Source organism: Carassius auratus, unplaced genomic scaffold (genome assembly GCF_003368295.1).
Source record: "Carassius auratus strain Wakin unplaced genomic scaffold, ASM336829v1 scaf_tig00004557, whole genome shotgun sequence".
In the NCBI taxonomy this organism is placed as follows: Eukaryota; Metazoa; Chordata; class Actinopteri; order Cypriniformes; family Cyprinidae; genus Carassius; species Carassius auratus.
The window spans coordinates 95,522-115,454 of record NW_020523604.1 but is presented as its reverse complement, the minus strand read 5'-3'; the positions used below and the strand labels follow the sequence as shown (position 1 = coordinate 115,454).

At 36.9% G+C, this 19,933-nt stretch overlaps 2 protein-coding genes across 2 annotated transcripts; one reads left to right on the top strand and one right to left on the bottom strand.

Annotated features, from left to right (window-relative positions):
• The first annotated feature begins 671 nt into the window (after window positions 1-671).
• Window positions 672-8,079, top strand: gdi1 (GDP dissociation inhibitor 1). The gene is made up of 11 exons (XM_026243833.1): window positions 672-983; window positions 2,320-2,427; window positions 2,653-2,752; window positions 2,916-3,050; window positions 3,155-3,353; window positions 3,981-4,112; window positions 4,192-4,291; window positions 4,550-4,721; window positions 5,014-5,158; window positions 5,415-5,469; window positions 6,013-8,079. The coding sequence occupies exons 1-11, from the start codon at window positions 939-941 to the stop codon at window positions 6,163-6,165; spliced, it is 1,344 nt and encodes a 447-aa protein (XP_026099618.1). The 5' UTR covers window positions 672-938; the 3' UTR covers window positions 6,166-8,079.
• A 404-nt stretch (window positions 8,080-8,483) lies between these two features.
• Window positions 8,484-19,884, bottom strand: itih6 (inter-alpha-trypsin inhibitor heavy chain family member 6). Its single transcript, XM_026243815.1, has 18 exons — window positions 19,551-19,884; window positions 19,252-19,284; window positions 18,320-18,474; window positions 15,870-15,980; window positions 15,372-15,619; window positions 15,111-15,280; window positions 14,884-15,000; window positions 14,622-14,793; window positions 13,669-13,952; window positions 11,806-13,021; window positions 11,605-11,637; window positions 10,264-10,281; window positions 10,082-10,135; window positions 9,953-9,973; window positions 9,767-9,817; window positions 9,520-9,633; window positions 9,057-9,437; window positions 8,484-8,953 (listed from the first exon to the last, which is right to left on the bottom strand). The coding sequence occupies exons 1-18, from the start codon at window positions 19,713-19,715 to the stop codon at window positions 8,688-8,690; spliced, it is 3,609 nt and encodes a 1,202-aa protein (XP_026099600.1). The 5' UTR covers window positions 19,716-19,884; the 3' UTR covers window positions 8,484-8,687.
• Between the last annotated feature and the right edge of the window lie 49 nt (window positions 19,885-19,933).

The following is a 19,933-nucleotide window of genomic DNA, read 5'->3' as shown; positions in this document are numbered from 1 at the left end:
AAAACGCATGAAGATCTATCTATCTATGTCTGTCTGTCTTCAGAAACGCTGCCGTTGCACTTTGTAAAATAAAGTCTTGATACATTGAAGTTGAAGTTCATTACCTTTAAAACATTAAATAGGTAACAGTTCAGCCCAAAATAACTTTGCCTTGTAAGACCGCATAGATATGCTTCTTAATACTCAATGTAAAGTTAGCATTTGTGTCTAAACAACTGGAATTGATTAAGATGACGCTGTAATTTCAGGACCACTTTATTGCGCTTAAATATTAACAGACAGTCTCTATCATATGATCGCATTTTAAATCAAGCTTATTTTCATTACTGACAGATCACATAGGCAGTATGTTAATATATATTCTATATAAGTAGAAAGATTAGTTTGCAGAACTCTAAAAAGGATATTATCTTAATCAACACCACTTTAATTCACGCATTATGGCTTCATCATCCACGGTGTTGTCGGCGGAGGGATATCTGGGACTGGGACTGCGCCCTGTGCCATTCAGATGGAAGATGGGGAAATGAATAAGTGCCACCGAGCGTAGTAAACTGTATTCGGTAACATTTACCAGGGTGTGAGCGTTGATATTTTTACTGAATTTATATTTACGGCTTAATTATAAGTCTTTGTTCATGACGTTTTCAGCAATATTGATCATCTCGGTTTAGGGAGTTGCACTATATTATTTCGCGAATGTCTCCGCACCGCTGGAGCTCGTGCTGTGGTCAGGGCCATCTTTGGTCGTTCTCGCCGGTCGCACCACAGTCAGTGATCAATTGTGATACGTGTCAAATTATTTGAGCGATAATTGTTTCCAAAGAGGTCGTTTTGCCGCTAATAGGACAAAAGACTCGTTCTGCATAAACATTTCGTTGCATCAACACCGTTTTACTGAAATTTGGCTAAAGACGGGAGATCCACTGTAATACAACATGGATGAGGAATATGATGTTATCGTATTGGGCACCGGACTCACAGTGAGTAGCGCATTTGGGTCACTGATGACCCGCTCGCTTTGGAGACAGATTAATGTTGCCGAGGGATGCTCGGATGCTTAGAGATGTGGCTGTACGAATAGATGCTTTGCGTTAGACTGAACCCGATGGCCTATTGCTGACGCATCCTTTGGATCAGTAGCCTACTGTGCTGTGTCTGTTTAGTGAGCCAGTATTTCTCGCATTTTCTGCATGAATACGAGTGTAATCCATCACAAATCCAACTTCCCCCGAATTTTCAAAGCCATTGAGGCTGCATAGTTAAATTGACATTGAAAGCAGTTATTAAAAAGTAATGAATGATTCTTCTCACAGTGTCTGGTTCTAAGGAGTGGCATCAGGTATCCCATTCGCTCGGGCGTCGAAATAGGGGAAATATATGTATTCATTGAGGATATTTCGCCTTTTGTGGTTTGCCAACGTAAAAGCTGTATTGTAGCCTATTTAAGTGATGTTAGGTCACTGTCTGCCTGTAATTCTGGTATAAGGTGAGTATTTATTTTTGTTATTGTTATTCTAAAGAGCTCTCTTTTACAAACGTGGGAGCTAGACATATGTTACATGCGTGCAAATAACAGTATTAATAATAATAATAATAATAATAACACAAAAAGGGGGTTTTATCAAACGTTTTCTCTATTTTCCTCATGGAGGATAGTGGCTGGGCTGCGGCTCATAATGTGGGCTGGGCGTAGCGATGTTCGATTCGTGAAGGAATTGTTCTTGTGAGTCGGTTCATTTCAGTGAATCGATCTGAGAGGTTCTTCGGTCGTTGACTCATTAATAGCCGAATAGTAGACATTTTATAAATACCTCCAGGAAATGTAGTTACGACTTAATTATATGGAAGTTTTACATACATTTACATTTAACATTTGGATGTAGAACTCTTAGCTATAAGATGTAAACTAATTAAAGTATTGCTTAATGTAGCCTGACTAAATTATATTTAGGTTCTAAATTATTACTGTTTTATGTCATGGCTGCAACAAACGTAATTGGAACACACACAATTACAATAAACAGATGTTAATCAACCTCCAAAACATTTAATAGGCCACGCTAGGAGGTCAGAATGAGGTAGACGAATCAAAAGAATTCGTTTTCAAAGCTCTCCATGAAGTGTTCAAAAGAACCGATTCGCGGAAATGAATCGCACTTTCCATCATAGTTGGGTGGGGTAACTCGCATCCATCCCAATGTTTAACACGGAAGTCAAGGCAATGGATAGATACCCGATGCCATGTCAACAGATGAAAAATAATTATAATTATATCCAAGACTGATTATTTCAAATAAATTATGTTTATTTGTGTAGGAATGTATTCTCTCTGGGATCATGTCTGTGAATGGGAAGAAAGTTTTGCATATGGACAGAAATCCATACTACGGAGGTGAAAGTTCCTCCATCACACCCCTGGAGGAGGTTAGGATGCTTCACATGTACCACTGTCACTACTCCAATCTCATGTCTGCTTGATATTGCACGTTTACTATAACTGTATAACTGCCAGAATAAATATTGCTATTTGTGTTAATGTATTTAACACATTAATGTTTTATTTGACTATTACTGTTTATATAAATACATTTCTTTAATAAAAATAAAACATTTCCGCATGCACTCACATTTTACATGCTTTTCTCTCAGCTCTATAAGAGATTTGGGATTTCAGACAGCCCCCCAGAGTCAATGGGCCGGGGAAGAGACTGGAATGTGGATCTTATTCCTAAATTTTTAATGGCCAATGGTAAAAACTTAAGTAGCATGTTAGTTGGTGTGATAATATTGCTCAAAACATGTTTTTGGATTAGATTGTTGTCCTTAAAGTCATGCAAGTCTGTAATTTTGTTTAGAATATTTAGAATAATAATAATGTTCCACTGCATTTTGTCATTGTTTTCTTCCTTAAGGTCAGTTAGTTAAGATGCTTCTATACACGGAAGTCACCAGATATCTTGACTTCAAAGTGGTCGAGGGAAGCTTCGTGTATAAAGGAGGGAAAATCTACAAAGTGCCCTCTACTGAGACAGAGGCACTGGCTTCAAGTATGTCCAGCTAGTGTTTTATTGTCTCTAGGACTAAGTCAGGAATGATTGTTTTTGATAAAATTGCTGATTCATTTAGTTGCCCCTTGACATGTGTTGCTTAGACCTAATGGGAATGTTTGAGAAGAGACGTTTCCGCAAGTTCCTAGTTTTCGTGGCCAACTTTGATGAGAACGACCCGAAGACTTTTGAAGGCGTTGATCCCAAACTCACAACGATGGGAGATGTGTACAAGAAGTTTGACCTGGGTCAGGACGTGGTCGACTTCACGGGACATGCCCTGGCCCTCTACAGGACAGACGAGTAAGTGTTGCTCGTGTTACAAAACCCCAAGTGTCTTATCATTGCTCTCATCTTTAAACATACAATTGAAGACAAGTCACTGTAGGAAAAAAAACATTGTGTGACATGTTTATTTTATTACATTTATTTATATGCATCTGTATATTTCAATTACAGTTTTTTTTTTCTCAGAATGAGTTTTATATATTTTTTCACTTCATTAGCACTTAAATTCATCTAACTTTCAGATTGTATTCCTATCCATATACTGATGATTTTTACAGGAGGGTTTGTTTATATGTCATTATAAAGATTTATTTCTGGCTGCTGACAGTATTTTCTAATGTATGGAATAATAAAAATAAATGTCTTATAGATATTCAGGTGTCAGCGAAATGAAACTGTATCCAATGTTGTGGAAATGTATGCAAATCAGTGCATATTTAATCAGATAATGCCTCATTTGCATATTCAAACACGACACCTTAGAAATCTTGTAGTACAGAACGACTGTCGTTATACACTGTGATTAATCAGCTGAGGAAGTACTCCGATGTCTATTAGATGTCTATTCACATGTGGTGTCTTACTTTTCACATGCTTTTTCATTGGTGGTAAATGGACTAAAGTGAATTGAATTCCTCCTAGTTACCTTGAGCAGCCGTGTCTGGAGACCATCAATAGGATCAAGCTCTACAGTGAGTCTCTGGCACGCTACGGGAAGAGCCCATACCTGTACCCTCTGTACGGACTGGGGGAGCTGCCTCAAGGGTTTGCTAGGTCAGCCAATCATCCTGGTAATCATGTGTTGAGTGTCAATGTGTTATAAACATGGTCCTTTTTCCTTGTGAACTTACAGGTTAAGTGCAATTTATGGAGGAACCTACATGCTGAACAAACCAGTGGATGAGATAGTGATGGAGGGAGGACACGTGGTGGGCGTGAAATCAGAGGGAGAGGTAAATCTTTAAGACAAGCGTTGTTTGCAGTGTGACGTAACTAAAAATAATAATTATTTATATAAATTATTAACAATTAAACAGATTTATTACAAGAGGACAATGCATGGAATTTTCTTTGAGACAGAGCTGACATTTATATTTGGTTAATTTCATCAAGCATGCATCATGAGAATAAACTTTTTTTTTTTTTTTTGGTTTTCATGCATAAGTTTATGCGTGAAGTCTGGCTTGCCTCAGTAATCCTGCTTTTTCCAGGTTGCCCGTTGCAAGCAGCTCATCTGCGACCCTAGCTACATCCCGGACCGCGTGCACAAAGTCGGCCAGGTGATCCGGGTCATCTGCGTCCTCAGCCATCCCATTAAAAACACTAATGATGCCAATTCCTGCCAGATCATCATCCCTCAGAACCAGGTTAACCGCAAATCAGGTGAGTGACAATATATCAATATTTGCAGGATAAGACGACACTAGTCTATTAGTCTCTCTCTCTCTCTCTCTCTCTCTCTCTCTCTCAGTGGAAGAGCATTGTGTTAGCAGTGCAAAAGGTCGTGGGTTCATACTGGTAAAAAAAGATGTATATTATGAATTAAATTCTGTGCATCAGTACTTGTGTGTAGTCATCACTAGAGGGCGCTGCTTGCTTTCATTTAAAAAATGAGATAAGCTGAAAAAGAGTGTAAAGAAAAGTTAATGTACAATTTATTCCTTATTGCCTCTAGATATCTATGTTTGCATGATCTCCTACGCCCATAATGTGGCGGCTCAGGGGAAGTACATCGCTATTGTGAGCACCACTGTGGAAACCTCTGACCCTGAAATCGAAATCGAACCTGCTCTCGAACTCCTGGAGCCCATTGACCAAAAGTAAGTTTACTCTCAGTTTTCTGCATTCTATGCCCTGTTTATTTGGCTCAGTTTTAGTGAAGAACTTTAATAATGTAAATACCAAGTAGCATGGTTCAGAAGATAAAAAAAAATACACTCTTCAGACCACTTTCATACTTTTATCTGCAAAGCCACATGGCCACAGCTAAATTCATGGACTACAGCTAAATGTATTAAACAAACATATAGATCATACTACATGAATGCACATTTTTGTATTTTGTCATTTTTACAGGTTTGTGGCCATCAGTGACATGTATGAACCCACAGATGATGGTACAGAGAGCCAGGTCAGCTTCCCACAGTCATTTTAATATAATATTTCTACTATTGTAGTATTTATTATTATTATTTAGAATTACTTTTGATATCTTCACTCAGTTTTAGGCATTTTATTTTGTGCTTTTTCTTTTTTTATCATTTTATATATATATATATATATATATATATATATATATATATACATACATACATACACACACACACACACACACACACACACACACACATTTAGTAAAGTTTTGATTTAAGCTAAAATAATATTAAATATAAGTATTAACTTCAGTGTACTTTATTCAGTAGTTTAAAATTATTTTAATAGTTGAATTTTTTAAATCTTTCTATTCAGCTTTATTTTCGTTTCAGTTTTAGGTCTAATTTTAGTACTTTATCTTAGTACATCGTACATCTAACTATTTATATGGAATTTTATTTCAGCTTCATTTCAATTAAACTATTTTAATAGTTTTAGTTATCAACAACTGGCTTCACAGTAATTTCTTTAAATAAGGCACGGCTGGGCAGTATATAAAAAAAAAACTTTTTTCTTTCAGGTTTTTGCATCGCGCTCCTACGATGCCACCACTCATTTTGAAACAACTTGTAACGACATCAAGGACATCTACAAGCGCATGACAGGCAGCGACTTCGACTTTGAGAACATGAAGCGTAAACAGAACGACGTCTTCGGCGAGGACGAGCAGTGAGGGGTGGATGAGTGACGGAGGAGTGGAGAGGCAATGATCAGGTGGAGGGAGAGATGAGGCGAGCTGAACGGGATTTACCTGGCTGGGTTCAGAGGTCACGCAGAACAGAATCAACAACACTGTAAAACTCTTTCAGCCGACCTTATCTTTCCCAGAGTGCTCTTTGCTCATTGTCTCCACACCCCTCCCGTGTCTCTGTTCGGATACTTACAGTTCAGCACACAGACACACAAACGCTCTATCGCTCACATTCCACAACTCTGCACTACAAACTGGGCTCACACCAACATGCTATTTAGATTCTTACACAAGCAGTATGTATCGTTTGCGCAAAATATCCTGTTGAAGTGAAGCGTGTCTTTGTTCTCTGAATATCGTCTTTGACTGAAGCCCATACATGTGAACGATTCCTTGAATATTGAAGGAGAATATTATATTAAAACGATTTCTCATCAACTTTCGTGAAGTACCCCCAACTGTCCTCAGACTGTTAGTTTAGCATACTGTCGTCACTTTGACATTTAACAGCTTCATGTGAACACTACAGCAGCTTTCCTGTACTTCAGGAAAGGGTCACTGACAAACTTATTGTAAGATCACCATTAAACACTAGAGTTTGACACCTGGAAAAAGGATGTAATATAATATTTAAAACACAAAGTGGTACAAAAGTAAATCTGACTTCGCTAGATCCAGCAATCAAAACCTGAGCTGACAGTTTCACATCATTGCACTTCCTATTCACGATCTTTCCGCTCTTTTAACGCACTGGTCTTTTTTTATTATTATTGTTAGATTTGTTTTTTTTACTAAATTGAATGAGATGTATAATATGCAGTATAGAAGCAAACTGTAAGCCATTAACTTAAATTACAGTCTTTGTGCTAACTCTTAAAAATGTTGTATGACCTCACAATTCCTGACCTTATTCTACGTTCCTGCTGTCATTCATTTTGTTTGTAGTGAAAACGGATATGGACATCTGTTATCGAATGAAAATGTGTGCAAACATGAGTCGATCTCTTGGTCTGTTACTGGAAATGAGTCTTAAGAACGTGGAAGCAATGTTCACTCCCACAGCGGCAGAAGAAATCGATCATGTGAATTTAATGAGTATCAGATCCTTTGGTATTTGATAGTAGCTGTATCCGTTGATATTCTGGCTCTTGTAAACCAGGCTGAATCTAATCTACTAAATACACATGCTCTAACTTTGAATTATGAACACTACGCCTCTCTTTATGTACTGTAAAGATTCTCACTGCATCATGCAATCATTCTGCATCTTTGATTTCTGTTTTATCTGTGATTGACACGTGTAGTCTCTGCATTTTCTCTTGGCTGTTAGAAACCACAAGAAGACAAACTTTGTATTGAACAATGACTGGTCGTTTTCACCATTACTTATATCTCTAACCATGCTTGTTTCGGTTTTCAAATGATTTGCATTGGCATCAATAGTTAGTCTGGAGCAGATGATAATGGTGTGCTGTTTGAACGCTCACTGTACAGCTTTCAGTGTAGAATATACAAGCATTCTCATGTTTTCCATACTCACCTTTGCTGAGAAAAAGCCTTTGACTGTAGCCCCCCCCCCTTCATTTTTATGTAAAACAAGTGTGACATTTTCATTACATTCTTGAATTTTATTGGGCCAAAGTCACTTATGGCCTTATAGACTCACATAGAAACATACAGGTCTTGAACTCTTTTCCTTCCAGTGCACAAATTAGATTGTGAACTAATGAATCTGGAATCAAATAGAATTACGCTGCATTGCTAAATTGGTTATGTTTTGCACCTCTCCAGCATATTGTTGCATTTGTTTGGATTAACTGTTTGTACTGTATTTATTTTCATTTTGTCTTTCATTTTCAACGGTGAAACAACTAAACATCTTTAAAAAAAAAAAAACTGACACACAAACTCGACAATTTTAAATTTCATCTCGTGTTTGAGCAGTCTTGTGCAACAAAAACAGAAATAAATATGAATAAAATGAAACTCAATAATTCTTTGGTTACGTTTGGTTATTGGCACATGAAGAAACATTTCCTTAAAGTAAAGCATTCAATATTAATTTCTAATATACAATATTATAATCATTTTACACAATTCCTGTATTATATTATATTAAATAAAGGCATATATAGAGATTTACTGATAAAAAACACTGCAGCAAGATTTTTTTTTTGTTTTTGAAAGAAAATTTGTTCACCAAGGAAACATTTAATAAATATAAAAAAAATTGTGTATAATATATATATATATATATATATATATATATATATATATATATATATATATATATATATATATATATATATAGTTAGTTCAAATGCAAATATTTGGACCAGTCAATGCTTCATAATCATCCTTCAGTTCATCACAGCTTGTGTATATTCCTATTCTCTCCCCCATCAGTTGTTTTTTCACTGTCAAATAGAAGAAAATTCAAGTTCCAGTGTCTTTTCTGTACCTTTTTGAACTCTGTAGTTGTGGAGACATGGTATGAAGGTTATCTATTGGCGATCCACAACATAGCTCTCATAGGAATGGCCCAGAAGTCTCTCTACATCCACCTTTGGCACCACCCAACATTGAGCTGAGTGCCGCTTCCTGGATGAGTCCTTCAGAATCTTGTCTTGTAGAGTGACAGGAAAATGCTCGTCTCCTTTCTTTAGCAAACCCATGGCCAGTGAAGTGTTCTTATTTGTTTGTGCATGATGGAAACCAGCCTGGTCCCTTGAAACCCTTTTGACCTCCATAAAGGCATGTTGAAACTGGCCTGGAAATAAATACCCATACAAGAGCTTAAAAATGTCCGAAATGTGGCTGAAAAACCATTTGACATCTCAGTGAATAAGATCGGAAAAAATGATGTCACCTACCCAACAGCCCTTGAGTGAGATGAGAAAGCCCCTTTCCGTCTGCAATATAGAAGCCCAGGTGCTCCATTTGGAAGTATTTGGGATGGGTGTAGTGATGGAAGAGAATGAGGAACTGCACACCAACCCCGAGCTCAATCCGACAGCTGTGGTGTTCTTCAACCATAATTCTCATGCCATGCCGCTCCACAGAACCTCTCTGATTGGTGGGCAGCATCTCAATTTCCTTCCCATTCACTTTCACTTGTACGGAGTCCAGTGTTAATGTGATCATAATGGCACCTTTGGCTGTAGTGATAGAAATCCTGTCGAAGAAGGTACGAGTACAATTCTCCAGCCCCTCTTTAGAAGGAGCCAGCATTAAATGCCCATCCACAATAATGCCTAAAACAGGAACAAGAGACATCAATCATGTTAAAAGAGAATCTAAACAATAAGCTATACAGTGGATGTATAACCATAAAACCTTTGTCTGGGTCCACAAGAAGCCGTAGTACATCATCAGCCCTGCCATCGATGGTAAAACACAAGTTCTGATGGAGCTTTGGGAGCTGAACAACAAAATGTGGGTCTCCATCCACTTTAAGAGACAAAATACTCTTATGTTAATGAGATTTATATTATATTTAACTTATATTTAACTTTACATGTGCAAAAATTTCTCAAGGAAAAACTGAATATTTCATAAGAATATTTCTGTCCTTGAGACATACCTGAGGAGGAGAACACTCTAACTGAACTTAAACTGGGTTGGTTATCTGGGTCTGTTGAAATTGAAGGCATACTGAAGTAAAATGTGCTTATTACAAGTTAATAATTGTAGATGCACACTGCATTTCTGAATGTTTTTGTATTGCACAAACACAGATTATGAATTGATAAATGAAGGATGTGTTTACCAGACACTTCAGCATCAGAATCTGAAAGAAAAATTTATACATTAAAAAAACTACATAATTCCTGGTAGCTAAAAAAAAAAAAAAAAAAAAAAATAGACCTAGCTAAAATTTGTGATGCTTTTAACTCACATGACTCATAATGGATGTTGTAGTCATAGTCGTGGTCATATGTTGTATCATAATCTGCACACACACACACACACACACAAAAACATGCAGCTTTGGCTTGATTTGACTCATGTTTTGGAAGTTATTGTTTATATTTTGAAACGTTATCAAACTGATTTAGCCTTTGAAAATGTGTAACTTACCTTTAATAAGTTCAATATCTGTATAAAAGATTAAGAGAAACACAATCAAGGAAGATACAACTTAACCCTAATATCACCCTGGCCATATGTGTCCACTCGGCTTTATGGCTGCAACTTAGTTTTTCTTCCTGTTAATAACATAAACCTGAATGTTTACCAACATTTTGGCACTCTAAGTATTTGCTCTGCTTTCATTTCCACAACAAGATGTGTTTTCATTTGCCTGTAAGTGCACTGCAAAGTGGACTTCGGTGTGTATATTGCCATCTTTAGTGAGATTCTAATACTTACTATGTACATGTTACGTTCGAAGGGCACAGCAAACAGAATACGAAATAAAGGGATATCAACACCTCACTTCAAAAGTAAGTGTAGAGGTAAATTTACCCACCAATCACTGCACATCACTCCAGTACTTAAATCAGCAATATCAAACCAATAGCAGTGCAATATGGCAGTATACTGTCATGGCTGTGATTCGGCCATAGGCAATCACAGCCATATCGCACAGCTAGGAATGTGATATCACATTTATACCACAGTTGAAGTGCTTAAATACACAAGACCCAACATACAGCATTAAAGTTACATAAATTATAAAGTGATAAGGTTTTCCCCTCAACCAAAACTATTTGTTCTGGAACATATAATAGATTAATGAGACCAAAGATTGTCTGTAAGATGTACCCAAAACAAATTCAATCTCATGTTTAACCACTACAGAGGCATCAAAGCCAGTGGCAAATTCCAGAAGAGTTGGCTGAGGTAAGGTGGCTCTTGCCAGGTTCATAAGCTCTAAACGGACGCTGACAAACTGGAGCACATGTTGAAGCAAATATTCAAATAAATTTTTATATTTGAAGTCTACTCAAGTATGTTCTTGGCTAAAAAAACTCTTAAAACTACATTCAAAAACATAAAATTATAGTGTGAGAAATACTGCAAGTGGTGTGATACAAACGGTTGGCACTCTGTTATCACTAGAATGATCGCACTCCTCTCAGCCAATCAGATTCGAGAACCAGAAAGAACTGTTGCATGAGGTAACATGAAAAGGAGTTTCCAGAGTTATTATTCAGTTTAATTAGTTCCAGGTATGGTTTGTACACAATTGTGTGCAAGACATGACAGATCAAAAACACATTTTATCGAGTGAAGTTAACATAAACAGATGTCATTGGAAGAGAAGTGAACACAGAATAGAGACTCTGTCAATTGGTATGTAGCTATAGAAAATTCATTGAAGATGAATGTTCAGCACTACTTAATTAATCTGACCTTGTGGACACATACGGTGTCTAAACCAAAGAAGTAGAATGAAGATAAAATGGACTGCATTACCTTTCGTCTGAATCTGGATGGATGAGGACACATCTGATGGACAGAGAAGAATGTAAAAATAGAGGACACATAAACAACCGTTACATTCAATGGCACTTTGGTTATCCTATGTTATGTAACATTCAAAGAACAAAAAAACTATCAAATATCTGCAAAATTGTGGCTAGAGATTTCAGCTGCTGCTCCTTAGAAGGGACTCACCCAGAAAACGAGAGGCTTCATACAGCTTCGGAGCATCTGTCATTCCTGGCATAGGCAGAAACGAAGGAGCCATCAGTGTGGCCACTTCCAGTTCAACCTGAATGTCTGAATTAGCATCTGTGGTAGATGCTGTAGCGGTTAATGTTTGTTTGCCCTGCTCAAGCGTTGTGAGTCCTGAGGTAGTAGAGTTCTCAACATCTGAAGAAGAGTCTTTCACCACAGATGGTGCAGTTTTGACTAAGGTGGCTAGCGTTGTGCTTTTGACTGGTGGAGTGGAAGAAGTGGTTTTTGCTGTACTGACAGGTGTGTTGGAAATCTTAGCCGAGGCTGGTGTGGTTTTGATGGTGCTTGGAGGTGAGGAGGATGGCTTGCTGGAAATTGGGGTAGAGGTGGCCTTAAGTGGTCCTGTAGTGGTCTTCTTAGGTGATGGAGGAGGGATTGTTTTGTTAAGGGAAACGGAAGTGTTTGGAGGTCGACCTGTGGTGTGAAGCCCTGAGGGTGGTGGATGTGCTCGTACAGATTTGGTGACAGAAGGTTTGTTTGTTTTTGGAGGTGAGAGCGAGCTGGTTTTTTTGTTTCCTGCTGCAGATGTGGATGATATTTTTGGTGCAGCGTGAGAGGTCTGATTCGTCACGTTTGTAGAACCCACTACGGTACTGGTTGACGTCTTGCTGGTAGTAGCCATGACAGAAGGGCTAATAGTGGGATCAGGTTCATCGATATCTGGTTTGATCACAACCAACGATGTGACCGGTGTTACAAAATTGTACTTCAGCGAAAGATTGGTGGCTTTATCTACTAGAAGTCGCTGTAGGAACACATCCGAGGTGTTAATTTTAGCCAAGAGCAACTCTTTGATTGTGAAATAAGCCCAGAGACGATGCACAAAGCTAGGAATGCCCTCCAGTGCCTGTGCACAGCCCAGAGACTGTTCTGTGCCATTTACAACTGCTTTGGCCAATGGCAGCTCATTCTCCACTCTGACTTTCTGTTTTGAATCGTTTGCTGTTAGTGTAACCTTTAGATCCTGTACACCTGGCTTAAGGCGACCCGTGACTACCAATTCAGAGCCCTGGAAGTAGTTGGGGAACAGAGAGCGAGTGATATCATACACCTGATCGTCTAGATAGGACAGCTGGATATCTGAAAGCAGAGGGCTAGCGACTTCATCATAGAAGCCTTTCAACTGGACAGCTGCATCATCGTCCTCATATACCTGAAAGACAACAAACAAATTAAAATATTTATCATCATTTCATTTACACATAATTTAATGTAAATCATTTAAATAAAATATTCTTATTATACAGTTCCAGTCCTCAAACGGATTGGCTGAATGTCATTCCAGGAGCACTGATATACAGTCCAACAGCATTGGGAATTTTTTGACTGTTTGTAATTGCTTAAAGAGATAGTTCACCCAAAAATGTCTTCCTAGGTGTATATGACTTTCTTCTTTCAGACAAATACAAATGGAGTTATATATATATATATATATATATATATATATATATATATATATATATATATATATATATATATATAATATATATATATATATATATATATATATATATATATGATGAATGAATACACACTTTTTCTTGGCCTTCTAAATCTCAACCACCAATCACTGCAATGATAAAGCTTGTAAGAGCCAGGAAATTTTTGTAATATAACTCCAACTGTATTTATCTGAAAGAAGAATATACACCTTTTAATGGCTTGAAGGGGGAGTAAATCATGGGGTAGTTTTAATTTTTGGGTGAACTATGTCTTTAATTGAATTTGTGTGTTCCAGGAATGCTGGAGACTTTTAACTTTTTTTTTCTTGTATAGGCATACTCATAGAACGCCACTTACCATCCGAGCCACACCCCGGTTCTCCAATGCCAGCCTTCTCAACATTGGAAAATCAGCATCATCTCCAAAGGCCAGGCCAAATAACGAAGCTAAACCCAAAGCATTTTGTGCATTGTGCAGAATCACATCTGGCTCTGTCTCCCCAATAGTGGCTTCTCCATCAGTTAGGAAGATGATCATAGGAACACGGTGAGACGAAGGCACACGGCCAGTGGATGAAGACGGGTGTGAGGATGGATTTAGCAAGTGGGCCGCAGACAGTAGAGCTCCATTGATGTTTGTCCCTGGTGTAAGGAGAAAAGATTTATTGCAGTATTTCTTGCATAACTGAATCTCCACTGTGGCTGTTTAATCTCAAGATTCATAGCAACATAAATTGCATGAAAACATTTATCCGCGAGTTTCCAGTCCAAATTTATTGTGATGAGATAAAATAGTGTACCACAAAATAAGGGCAAAAACATGTCTTTCTATTGATTAAAAAAAAAAAAAAAAAAAAAAACAGCATATAGGAAATTATGATTCACAAACACCGTCATCCTTTGATAACTTAAAAAATAACTATGGGTTACTAGTTTGAATCAGTCACTGAACTCAATTAGTTAATTAGCATTTACTGATTCACTAAATCAATCTGGCTCACTTACTGAACATCAAGTTACATTAATAGATGTCTGTCTTGAAATGAAGCAAATGTAATTAAGGTTTATGAAACATACTGTACATATATATATATATATATATATATATATATATATATATATATATATATATATATATATATATATATATATATATATATATATATATATATATATATATATATATAATGCTTATTATGCAAAAAGTATAATTATATATGTAAATTAAATGTGTTAAATCAAAAATTCTGCAGCAAACCATGTTTTATTTTGAATAATAAAAATACTTAAAGATACAGAAGAAACACCTACAGCCTTCTGCGATTATTTTCCTGACAAATTCCTTAGCATCCCGCACGTTTTGCCGAGTGGCCCGCACAGTGCGGCCTTTCTTCCAGGTGTGGACTTTATCTGAGAAAGTGATGAGATTGAAGTAATCTCCCTCACGTAGGTCACTCAGTATGGTGGTCATTGCTGCCTTGGTCTGATGTAAAAAACAGTGGAGAAATACATTGTTCATTGTTCTTTATCTCCTTCTCAATAAGTTGTGGTGTTGAGATGGCTGACATGCTACCTGCTTAATTTTTGTGCCAATCATAGAGCCGCTGATGTCAATGACAAAGATGACATCTTTAGGAACTACAGGAAGCCCTCGAGGTGCAAAGTAATGAACAAAGTAGCCATCATCAACCTGGAGTAGAAAAAAAACACAAAAAAAAAAACAAGAGAAAACATTACACAGGGTTACACCAGGACCACTGCTATTCTGGTATCACCAATCAGATGCATTAGTGTGAAGACCTGGATGTCCCCCATGGGGTCTTTGAGCTCTACGTCGTACTGAATGATGAAGTCTGCATTGAGACCTCTGGGGGAGATGTTCTTCTGTTGCTGTATGGTGGGAGTATAGTGCACATGTGCGCAGTAAGGATTCTGCTCAACCTTGGTCGATGGAGGAGGATCTGCATCCACTGAAAGATCAGTGAAAATAAGATTAACCATGTATTTTGAGATTGTTCATTCTAAAGCACTGATATGACAGAAGTGGTTCTTTTAGTGTACCTTGAGCATTGCTGGTTAGCAGTCGACTGGTTCGCAGTGGCAAGGCTCTGATAAAGCTGATGCCTGTCCGCTCTGATATGCTGACGTCCAGGGAGAAGTTCTGCACAGGTTGGCCAGGCCGTAGACCCAAAGACAGCTCATAACGGCTGAGACGTCGTGATAACAGCTCCTCATAAGTCAGTGAGAATGAGACCTGAGCTCCAGGAGGCACGTTGACCGCTACACGGAACTTCTCGATCTCACGTTCCCTTTGCAATACAATAGAAGTTAATCAGGTTCGGATTTTGATTTTGATTTTAAGGATAAATATTTATTGTTCAAAACATCTGCAAGTGTATGGGGAAAAACTATAGGGATTTTGTCAACACATTAAATTCCAAAACAGCATGTTTGTTGGGTCAAATGTGAAGAGTGCAATTTTAAGTGGATGGCTGCACACTGGGATTCTGCCAAAAGCAGGTCCCCGTGGAGAAGGTATTAAACAAAATTTGGACTGACTTGGTAGCAACAAGTCCTGCCGTTTTCCCATGCTTCTTAGCGGTGTCATAGATCTTCCTGGCATCAGTTCTCCTCTTCACCTGAGCCACATACACCTTACCATTTGAGGTGCTGGATATAAAGATAAATCAAAGCAGAAAACATGAATATTTTGATAATCATAGTCTTGTTTAAACATCTGTGATATGTTGGTGGCTAAACTACTTCTCACTGGTTTATAAACATCCTAGCTTTTTTTGTGTGTGTGCAGTTACTTTTTTGTCTGTGCACTTTAATTTTTGTTGTCACCTTTACTGAAAACATTTTTGTTCAAAAGACCTTGAACGGTGCATTTCATTTGGTGTGCGGATTTTTTGCCATTGCGTTTTGTATTTCTTCATTTAAACTCACAAAAACAAGTGGAAATGGTTTGCAGCAAAAATAAAATGTAATTTCCCTAACAAACCATAATTACTCTCGCAATCACATAGCATTTCCAAAATCCCCTTAATGCTCAGTTCAGGAGCATTTCCCCTGCATAAACGCGAAGGAGTTCACCCACACGGCTATCCATACTCTCTTTATGTCTTTACATGAGGGTCAAGCTTAGAAAATGCTAAAGTAAGGTCAGCCCCTATAAGCAAATATATTTAAATAAAAGTCAACAAGAACCAACCAAAATAAACCAACAGCCTTGAAAAAGAGCTTGTTTGAATAAGAGCAGGGTGAATGGACAGTTTAAAGCACAGTGGAAAATGAGGCGCCTGTATGTATGTGTGGCACTGAGAGGTCTGGGATGGCTGTGCATGTGACACTGAACACAGAGCTCTCAGTCACGGTTTAACAAATGCTACTGCATGAAAGAAACATTTTGCTGCAGCCATTTGAAAGAATACAGAACCTGATGGAAGTGTCTATGTATTTGTGTGATTCTTTGAGGGTATATATACATCTGTAATGTACATTGAAACTTGAAGCCCTGCTTTGTTGATGGATACATGTGTGCATTCTTCACGCATGTGTGTGTATTTATACGCACGTAAATGTGTGAGCATGTGTACCTTGGCCGTGTGCCTTGGTAAACTCTGCTGGGTAAAAGGGAGAGTGAACAGAGCCAGTTCTCGTCATTTCTCTATTAGCTTTCTGAGTTTTCTTGACAAAGCCTGCTATTCATCTGGCCTGAACGGTCTTTACTTTTGACCCACGTCCGTTTCCAAATCCTGCCCCTGTGTGCTTTATCAAGCTGTTATGGAGCCTTATTTGTGGGAAATTATATTTCGCATTTCTGGATAAGAGGTTTACAGAACTTTTACTCAGGTCAACAAATATGATTGCTAGGTCCCTTTTTGTTTGTGTTATTCTTTTTCTTTTTTTTTACCCCCATTCCAGTGTCCTTTTCAATTTTTTTCTTCATTTGTACAAAAAAAAAAAAAAATGTACAGCTGATAGAATAGAATTAAGTGAAAGTTACATGGACAGTTCACCTAAAAATTATTCATAATTTTTCATTATTTACTCACTCTCATGTGGGTCCCAAACCGGTATGACTTTCTTATGTGTAACACAAAAGTTGAAATTCTAAATAATCTGTTGGTCGCTGTATTCCGTGTAATTACAATCAGTGGGTGTGAAGCTTTCAAGCTTCAAAAAGGATGCAAAAGCACCTTAAAATATGATAAAAATCTATATGAAAAATGGTCTATATGACTTTTTACAAGCCATTCAAAAGCTCTGAGTGACAATCAGACCATATTTAAATTGCCATTCAGTTGATATCTTCCCATTCTTTGAGATTATAACTCAAGAACAGCTGAACCTGGATCAGTGAGATGAACAGATCACTTCAATTTATGAATTAATCATTCAAGGTTTATGACCCAAATCAACTGAATCATTGACAAAAAAAAAAAAAAAAGGATTTGTTCAGAGTACATTGGACATTGCTACTTTTCTCATGAATGTGCCAAGGATTTTTGTCTCAAATATAAGTGTGCTTGTCACACAAAAAGCATTCATATGGTTCCAGAAGATTTAGAAAATAGTGTCACTTTTATGATTCTTTTTGTGTAATTTTCACAGCTTGAAAGTTACCATTCATGTAACTACCTTGAAAAGTTCGACTGGGGTAAATAAAAATGTCTCTCACATTTATTAGAAGAACAGAGAATTAAGTCATTTTTGAAACAGCATGTGGGTAAATAAATCTTATCATAACTTTAACATTTAAGTGAAGTAATCTTAATTATTAATTATTTCTGTAAATTAGATCTGAACATGAACAAATCCCTTTTGATCACAAAGCACTTCTTTCCATATGAACAAATCATTAGTGCAATTATAAACCTGCTGTGTCTATTCAGAGAAAACTTCAAACTTGAGCCAAGTGATACTCAGTTTAATTGCAATTTCACTGTTTTTAAAATGATTTGACAGCCGGAATGACAAATACTGTGGTGTAATTTTTGACTCACATGGTGAAGTTGGAAATAAATGCAGATGAAGATAAATCCACCTCAAAGGCCGCCTCTTTAGTAATGTGGAGTTGGTTCCATATGGTGCTTTCTACTGTGGTTACAGCATAGCGAGACACTACAGAACATCGCACATGGTAATCCGTCACCGTCAGCTAAGTGCACAACAAACAACAGAATAAAACATTAATAAGGCAAGCAACATTATTTTTAAAATCTTTACATTTTCTTAATTTCAGCAATAAATACATAAATAAATAAATAAATAAATATATAAATAGTTGTGCACATGAACATTTTCAGGCTTGCTAGGAAATTTGCTGAAAAAAAACAAAACAAACAAGCATCCATTTAAAACATGACAGGACTTTATTGAACAATTTGTATAATTAGAATATTAATTTTGATTTCTCAGGACTGATGTCACATCTCAATCGGTTTACTTGAATCTGATTCAGACCACATTGGTCTGGCTACAGAAAAGCCAGTCTATCTGAGCGCTCTTTCATGCACTGCATGCAACAGCATATGCTAAAAGAAGCAGTGTATAGAATTTAAAGACAAGATTAAGTGACGGAAACAGACATTAACTCAATTAGCCAGATCTACAAATGAAAAACTATGAAGACTAAAAGATTGGGTCTGAATGTCTAACAGTAAATATTTAAGATTATAGAATGTCAAAAAAAAAAAAAAAACATAACTTCAAGTACAATTTCAACATCAAGTTTGCTTCTGCTCTGCTCTGTCTCCATTATTCTCATGTGTTTTTATACAAATAAACATCTGGTTTCTAAGGCTTCAAATTCATGTTTGCGCATATTTTTTTTAAATCAAAAGAAACCCATGGGTCCAAAGGCTAGAACACTATTTGGTGCTTTATGGTATTTCACAAACCAAAGCAGAAACATAGCTTTTTCTGTCATACTTACTGCTGGTTTTGTTGAGGTCTGACGTCTCAGTCTCTATAAAGTATAAAATAATATGTGAGGTCTACAGTTATTTTTCTTGATAGCTCCCATCCAGAGTGTATAAGAAACTTTTACATTACATTCAGTAAAAGTATGTCAGATAAAAATATCTACAAATAATTAATTCCAGATAGCGGTAATATAAATATAAGCATCACAAAACAAACCCTATTCCTTAGTGCTACTCACCTTTACATGCATACAAACTTCACATTATTCATATAAACTTAATTTCTAATACATTACAAACCACAAATTACCTTTGAAGTAAATATAGTTTGAAATACTCCCAGTATTCTCAGGTGCCAGTGGTTTGGTATTGAGCTTACATTGAAATAGACTGAATCAAAGTTATTCATGAACGGGGTGGAAATGGAACTAAATGTCAGTACTGTACACACAAGTCCACTTGAGGATTTACACATAATTCACTGCTGTGCCAATATATTACACAAACGAAAAGCTAAATATGGAAAAAAGCGTCTTTGCTACTATACATTTCCAGAGCACTCTTTAAACGAATCTGCTGTGACACATTATTAAATCAAATTTTGATATAATAAAAAAAGCTGCTTAATAATTATGACATGAAAGTCTGTTAATAGTCATAATATGTGAATACAGTAATCATAAAAGGACAACA